General features: G+C 54.0%; 1 protein-coding gene across 1 annotated transcript; it reads left to right on the top strand.

Annotated features, from left to right (window-relative positions):
• Positions 1–2,431: 2,431 nt before the first annotated feature.
• Positions 2,432–5,741, top strand: LOC123744799 (glycine-rich cell wall structural protein-like; the record flags this gene model as incomplete). The annotated part of the gene is made up of 5 exons (XM_045724986.1): positions 2,432–2,694; positions 3,356–3,540; positions 3,783–3,900; positions 5,144–5,245; positions 5,696–5,741. Coding segments are annotated over exons 1-5 (714 nt in total), but the record flags the coding sequence as incomplete, so codon positions are not given.
• Positions 5,742–8,144: the final 2,403 nt, after the last annotated feature.

Here is an 8,144-nt window from a genome sequence, read left to right as displayed (position 1 = left end):
GTATAGATCCAGAAGGATATGTGTTGGATATTTTGAGAACTAGAAGGATGTGTGTTAGATAGATAGAGAATCAGAAGGATGTGTGTTAGATAGGTAGATTGATAGAGAACCAGAAGGATGTGTGTTGGATGGATGGATGGATGGATAGATAGATAGATAGATAGATAGATAGATAGATAGATAGATAGATAGATAGATAGATAGATAGAGAAACAGAAAGATGTGTGTTGGATGGATCGATAGAGAACAAGAAGGATGTGTTGGATAGATAGATAGAGAACAAGAAGGATGTGTTGGATAGATAGATAGAGAACCAGAATGTGTGTTGGATAGAGAGATAACCACAAGGATGTGTGTTGGATAGATAGGTAGAGAACCAGGATGTGTGTTGGTTAGATAGATAGAGTACCAGAAGTATGTGTGTTGGATAGATAGATAGAGAACCAGAAGGATTTGTGATGGATGGATAGATAGAGAACCAGAAGGATGTGTGTTGGATGGATAGATTGAGAACCAGAAGGATGTGCGTTGGATAGATAGATAGAGAACCAGAAGAATGTGTGTTGGATGGATAGATAGATAGATAGAGAACCAGACGGATGTGTGTTGGATGGATAGGTAGAGAACCAGAAGGATGTGTGTTGGATAGAGAGATAACCAGAAGGATGTGTTTTGGATAGATAGGTAGAGATCCAGTATGTGTGTTGGATGGATAGATAGATAGAGAACCAGATAAGGATGTGTGTTGGATGGATAGATAGAGAACCAGAAGGATGTGTGTTGATGGATAGATAGATTGAGAACCAGAAGGATGTGTGTTGGATGGATCGATAGAGAACCAGAAGGATGTTTGTTAGATAGATAGATGGAAAACCAGAAGGATGTGTGTTGGATAGAGAGAGAACCAGAAGGATGTGTGTTGGATAGATAGATAGATAGATAGATAGATAGATAGATAGATAGAGAACCAGAAGGATGTGTGTTGGATAGATAGATAGATAGAGAACCAGAAATGTCTCGGAGGAGATACACTTTTAGATTTCACTGTTATTAGAAGTGGAGATTAAGTGGATGGGTTTGTTTGAGATGGAAGTCATCCTATTTGCTATACAGTATATTGGTTTTGACCGGAGCCATTAGTTGCACACTATAGTGAACAGGGTACCATTTGGGACCGAACCCCACTGTCATACAGAGGCATCCCTTTATTGTTGATTATGAGGTCAGTGAAAGCTTGACTTGTGTAGATAGAATAGTTTTGTGTGGTGATAATCATTCTGTTTCATACATACTCAGTTGTGTATTAAAGGGATAGTACATGCAGATTGATCACGTCACCAATTACAAAAGAAAGAGATACATTTCTGCATTTAACTGACCGACAATCTACCCCTTTTCCTTTCTCTGGAATTTTTCTAAGTCCTCCTCTTTCTCTCCTCCTCTCTTCCCTCTCCTTTCACTCCTTCCTCCTCCGTCTTGCTCCCTATCCCTCCTCCCTCTCTTTCCCCCTCCCTCTCACTCTTCTTCTCCTCTCAAATGCCGGCTGCATAATTGCCTTTCCGTTCGGCTGCCCGTGGGGGGAAGTGGGGCCTTCACAACGTTACCTTGGTAATAGTGATTGATGGAGTCGATACTCCTCCCTGGTTCCAGAACATCAGGCATCGCCGCACACAGACATGACACATTTTCTGGGAACAAATTATAATCGCCGGCCTCATGATTAATCCCCTCTGGGGAAAGGGAAATATTGTGAATACCTGTGAACTTGTCTACGAGGAGACAGCCAGAGCCGCCCTGTACTATAGACCAGTGTAGTCATGGTTGAAGGTAAATGACCAGTGGATGGTCTTTCAAAGTCATAGTATGGACAGTTGAGGGGAGAGATGGAAGAGGAAGGTCATAGGTGAGGGTGGGAACCGAGGTAGAGGTGAGGGTGGGAACCGAGGTAGAGGTGAGGGTGGGAACCGAGGTAGAGGTGAGGGTGGGAACCGAGGTAGCGGTGAGGGTGGGAACAGAGGTAGAGGTGAGGGTGGGAACCGAGGTGGAGGTGGGTAAAGAGGTGGAGGTGGAGATGGGTAAAGAGGTAGAGGTGGAGATGGGTACAGAGGTAGAGGTGGAGATGGGTACAGAGACAGTGGTGGAGGTGGGTACAGAGACAGTGGTGGAGGTGGGTACAGAGACAGTGGTGGAGGTGGGTACAGAGACAGTGGTGGAGGTGGGTACAGAGACAGTGGTGGAGGTGGGTACAGAGACAGTGGTGGAGGTGGGTACAGAGACAGTGGTGAAGGTGGGTACAGAGACAGTGGTGGAGATGGGTACAGAGGTAGAGGTGGAGATGGGTACAGAGGTAGAGGTGGAGATGGGTACAGAGGTAGAGGTGGAGATGGGTACAGCGGTAGAGGTGGAGATGGGTACAGCGGTAGAGGTGGAGATGGGTACAGACGACAAGGTGGAGATGGGTTCAGAGATAGACGTGGAGATGGATAGAAAGGCTGAGGTGGAGGTGGATACAGAGGCTGAGGTGGAGGTGGATTTCGAGCTGGAGGTGGTGGTGGGAACAGAGGTGGAGAAGGGTACAGAGGTGGATGTGGAGGTGGGTACAGAGGTGGAGGTGGAGGCGGGTATAGAGGTTGGAGGTGGGTACAGAGGTGGAGGTGGGTACAGAGGTGGAGGTGGGTACAGAGGTGGAGGTGGGTACAGAGGTGGAGGTGGAGGTGGGTACAGAGGTGCAGGTGGAGATGGGTACAGAGGTGGAGGTGGAGGTGGGTACAGAGGTGGAGGTGGGTACAGAGGTGGAGGTGGGTACAGAGGTGGGTACAGAGGTAGAGGTGGAGGTGGGTACAGAGGTAGAGGTGGAGGTGGGTACAGAGGTAGAGGTGGAGGTGGGTGTAGAGGGGGAGGTGGGTAAAGAGGTAGTGGTCGAGGTGGAGGTGGGTACAGAAGTAGAGATGTTGGTGGGTACAGACGTGGAGGTGGGTAAAGATGTAGCGGTGGAGGTAGAGGTGGGTACAGAGGTGAGGTGGGTACAGTGGTAGAGGTGGAGATGGGTACAGAGGTGGAGATGGGTACAGAGGTAGAGGTGGAATTGGGTACAGAGGTAGTGGTGGAGATGGGTACAGAGATAGAAGTGGAGATGGGTACAGAGGTAGAGGTGGGTACAGAAGTAGAGGTGGAGATGGGTACAGAGGGGGGAGGTGGAGGTGGGTACAGAGGGGGGAGGTGGAGGTGGGTTCAGAGGTAGAGGTGGAGGTGGGTTCAGAGGTAGAGCTGGAGATGGGTATAGAGTTAGAGGCTGAGATGGGTATAGAGGTAGAGGTTGAGATGGGTATAGAGGTAGAGGTGGAGATGGGTATAGAGGTGGAGGTGGGTACAGAGGTGGAGGTGGGTACAGAGGTGGAGGTGGGTACAGAGGTGGAGGTGGGTACAGAGGTGGAGGTGGGTACAGAGGTGGAGGTGGGTACAGAGGTGGAGGTGGGTACAGAGGTGGAGGTGGGAACAGAGGAGAGGTGGAGGTGGGAACAGAGGTAAAGGTGGAGCTGGGTACAGAGGTTGCGGTGGAGATTGGTACAGAGGTAGCGGTGGAGATTGGTACAGAGGTAGCGGTGGAATTGGGTACAGAGGTGGAGATGGGTACAGAGGTATAAGTGGTGCTGGGTACAGAAGTAGAGGTGGGTACAGAAGTAGAGGTGGAGATGGGTTCAGAGGTTGAGAAGGGTACAGAGGTAGAGGTGGAGGTGGGTTCAGAGGTGGAGGTGGAGGTGGGTTCAGAGGTGGAGGTGGAGGTGGGTTCAGAGGTGGAGGTGGAGGTGGGTACAGAGGTGGAGGTGGGTACAGAGGTGGAGGTGGGTACAGAGGTGGAGGTGGGTACAGAGGTGGAGGTGGGTACAGAGGTGGAGGTGGGTACAGAGGTGGAGGTGGAGATGGGTACAGCGGTAGAGATGGAGATGGGTACAGCGGTAGAGGTGGAGATGGGTACAGCGGTAGAGTTGGAGACGGGTACAGCGGTAGAGGTGGAGATGGGTACAGCGGTAGAGGTGGAGATGGGTACAGCGGTAGAGGTGGAGATGGGTACAGAGTTAGAGGGCAAGGTGGGTACAGAGGTGAGGATGGGTACAGAGGTAGAGGTGGTGGTGGGAACAGAGGTAGAGGTGGGTACAGAGGTAGAGGTGGGTACAGAGGTAGAGGTGGGTGCAGAGGCAGAGGTGGGTGCAGAGGCAGAGGTGGGTGCAGAGGCAGAGGTGGGTAGAGAGGCAGAGGTGGGTAGAGAGGCAGAGGTGGGTAGAGAGGCAGAGGTGGGTAGAGAGGCAGAGGTGGGTAGAGAGGCAGAGGTGGGTAGAGAGGCAGAGGTGGGTAGAGAGGCAGAGGTGGGTAGAGAGGTAGAGCTGGAGATGGGTACAGCAGTGGAGGTGGAGGTGGGTTCAGAGGTTGAGGTGGAGGTGGGTTCAGAGGTAGAGGTGGAGGTGGGTTCAGAGGTAGAGGTGGAGGTGGATACAGAGGTAGAGGTGGGTATAGAGGTAGAGGTGGGTACAGAGGTGGAGGTGGGTACAGAGGTAGAGGTGGAGGTGGGTTCAGAGGTATAGGTGGAGGTGGGTTCAGAGGTATAGGTGGAGGTGGATACAGAGGTGGAGGTGGATACAGAGGTGGAGGTGGGTACAGAGGTGGAGGTGGGTACAGAGGTGGAGGTGGGTACAGAGGTGGAGGTGGGACGAGGTGGAGGTCACAGGGGTAGAGGTGGGTACAGGGGTAGAGGTGGAGGTGGGTACAGAGGTGGAGGTGGGTACAGAGGTGGAGGTGGGTACAGAGGTGGAGGTGGGTACAGAGGTGGAGGTGGAGCTGGGTACAGAGGTTGTGGTGGAGATTGGTACAGAGGTATTGGTGGAGGTGGGTACAGAGGTGGAGGTGGAGGAGGGTTCAGAGGTAGCGGTGGAGATGGGTATAGAGGTAGAGGTGGAATTGGGTACAGAGGTAGTGGTGGAGGTGGGTACAGATGTGGAGATGGGTACAGAGGTAGAGGTGGAGGTGGGTTCAGAGGTGGAGGTGGGTTCAGAGGTGGAGGTGGGTACAGAGGTTGAGAAGGGTACAGAGGTAGAGGTGGAGGTGGGTTCAGAGGTGGAGGTGGGTTCAGAGGTGGAGGTGGGTTCAGAGGTGGAGGTGGGTACAGAGGTGGAGGTGGGTACAGAGGTGGAGGTGGGTACAGAGGTGGAGGTGGGTACAGAGGTGGAGGTGGGTACAGAGGTGGAGGTGGGTACAGAGGTGGAGATGGGTACAGCGGTAGAGTTGGAGATGGGTACAGCGGTAGCGGTGGAGATGGGTACAGCGGTAGAGTTGGAGATGGGTACAGCGGTAGAGGTGGAGATGGGTACAGCGGTAGAGGTGGAGATGGGTACAGCGGTAGAGGTGGAGATGGGTACAGCGGTAGAGGTGGAGATGGGTACAGCGGTAGAGGTGGAGATGGGTACAGACGACAGAGGTGGAGGTGGGTTCAGAGGTAGACGTGGGCAGGCAGAGGTGGAGAGGAGAGGGCTGAGGTGGAGGTGGGTACAGAGGCTGAGGTGGAGGTGGATTTCGAGCTGGAGGTGGTGGTGGGAACAGAGGTGGAGAAGGGTACAGAGGTGGATGTGGAGGTGGGTACAGAGGTGGAGGTGGAGGCGGGTATAGAGGTTGGAGGTGGGTACAGAGGTGGAGGTGGGTACAGAGGTGGAGGTGGGTACAGAGGTGGAGGTGGGTACAGAGGTGGAGGTGGAGGTGGGTACAGAGGTGCAGGTGGAGATGGGTACAGAGGTGGAGGTGGAGGTGGGTACAGAGGTGGAGGTGGGTACAGAGGTAGAGGTGGAGGTGGGTACAGAGGTAGAGGTGGAGGTGGGTACAGAGGTAGAGGTGGAGGTGGGTACAGAGGTAGAGGTGGAGGTGGGTACAGAGGTAGAGGTGGAGGTGGGTGCAGAGGTAGAGGTGGGTGCAGAGGTAGAGGTGGGTGCAGAGGTAGAGGTGGGTGCAGAGGTAGAGGTGGGTGCAGAGGCAGAGGTGGGTAGAGAGGCAGAGGTGGGTAGAGAGGCAGAGGTGGGTAGAGAGGCGGAGGTGGGTAGAGAGGCGGAGGTGGGTAGAGAGGCGGAGGTGGGTAGAGAGGCGGAGGTGGGTAGAGAGGCGGAGGTGGGTAGAGAGGCGGAGGTGGGTAGAGGGGCGGAGGTGGGTAGAGGGCGGAGGTGGGTAGAGGGGCGGAGGTGGGTAGAGGGGCGGAGGTGGGTAGAGGGGCGGAGGTGGGTAGAGGGGCGGAGGTGGAGGTGGGTTCAGAGGTTGTGGTGGAGATGGATTCAGAGGTGGAGGTGGATTCAGAGGTGGAGGTGGGTACAGAGGTGGAGGTGGGTACAGAGGTGGAGGTGGGTACAGAGGTGGAGGTGGGTACAGAGGTAGAAGTGGAGATGGGTACAGAGTGGAGGTGGAGATGGGTACAGAGGTTGTGGTGGAGATGGGTACAGAGGTAAAGGTGGAGCTGGGTACAGAGGTTGTGGTGGAGATTGGTACAGAGGTATTGGTGGAGGTGGGTGTGGAGGTGGAGGAGGGTTCAGAGGTAGCGGTGGAGATGGGTATAGAGGTAGAGGTGGAATTGGGTACAGAGGTAGTGGTGGAGGTGGGTACAGAGGTGGAGATGGGTACAGAGGTAGAAGTGGAGATGGGTACAGAAGTAGAGGTGGGTACAGAAGTAGAGGTGGAGATGGGTACAGAGGTTGAGAAGGGTTCAGAGGTAGAGGTGGAGGTGGGTTCAGAGGTAGAGGTGGAGGTGGGTTCAGAGGTGGAGGTGGGTTCAGAGGTGGAGGTGGGTTCAGAGGTGGAGGTGGGTTCAGAGGTGGAGGTGGGTACAGAGGTGGAGGTGGGTACAGAGGTGGAGATGGGTAGAGAGGTGGAGGTGGGTAGAGAGGTGGAGGTGGGTAGAGAGGTGGAGGTGGGTAGAGAGGTGGAGGTGGGTAGAGAGGTGGAGGTGGGTAGAGAGGTGGAGGTGGGTACAGAGGTAGAAGTGGAGATGGGTACAGAGTGGAGGTGGAGATGGGTACAAAGGTAGAGGTGGAGATGGGTATAGAGGTAGAGGTGGAGGTGGGTACAGAGGTTGTGGTGAAGATGGGTACAGAGGTAGTGATGGAGATGGGTACAGAGATTGAGATGGGTACAGAGGTAGAGGTGGAGTTGGGTATAGAGGTAGAGGTGGAGATGGGTACAGACGACAAGGTGGAGATGGGTTCAGAGATAGACGTGGAGATGGATAGAAAGGCTGAGGTGGAGGTGGATTTCGAGCTGGAGGTGTTGGTGGGAACAGAGGTGGAGGTGGAGAAGGGTACAGAGGTGGATGTGGAGGTGGGTACAGAGGTGGAGGTGGAGGTGGGTACAGAGGTGGAGGTGGAGGTGGGTACAGAGGTGGAGGTGGAGGTGGGTACAGAGGTGCAGGTGGAGATGGGTACAGAGGTGGAGGTGGAGGTGGGTACAGAGGTGGAGGTGGGTACAGAGGTAGAGGTGGAGATGGGTACAGAGGTGGAGATGGGTACAGAGGTGGAGATGGGTACAGAGGTGGAGATGGGTACAGAGGTGGAGATGGGTACAGAGGTGGAGATGGGTACAGAGGTGGAGATGGGTACAGAGGTGGAGATGGGTACAGAGATGGAGATGGGTACAGAGGTATTGGTGGAGGTGGGTACAGAGGTATTGGTGGAGGTGGGTACAGAGGTGGAGGTGGAGGAGGGTTCAGAGGTAGCGGTGGAGATGGGTATAGAGGTAGAGGTGGAATTGGGTACAGAGGTAGTGGTGGAGATGGGTACAGAGATAGAAGTGGAGATGGGTACAGAGGTAGAGGTGGGTACAGATGTAGAGGTGGAGATGGGTTCAGAGGTAGAGCTGGAGATGGGTATAGAGGTAGAGGTGGAGGTGGGTACAGAGGTAGAGGTGGAGGTGGGTACAGAGGTAGAGGTGGAGGTGGGTAAAGAGGTAGTGGTCGAGGTGGAGGTGGGTACAGAAGTAGAGATGTTGGTGGGTACAGACGTGGAGGTGGGTAAAGATGTAGCGGTGGAGGTAGAGGTGGGTACAGAGGTGGAGATGGGTTCAGAGGTAGAGGTGGAGGTAGGTACAGAGGTAGAGGTGGAGATGGGTACAGAGGTGGAGAT

The sequence above is a fragment of the Salmo salar genome, chromosome ssa09 (genome assembly GCF_905237065.1).
Source record: "Salmo salar chromosome ssa09, Ssal_v3.1, whole genome shotgun sequence".
Taxonomy (NCBI): domain Eukaryota; kingdom Metazoa; phylum Chordata; class Actinopteri; order Salmoniformes; family Salmonidae; genus Salmo; species Salmo salar.
The sequence above is the reverse complement of the archived record's forward strand: the minus strand, read 5'-3'. Positions and strand labels throughout refer to the sequence as shown.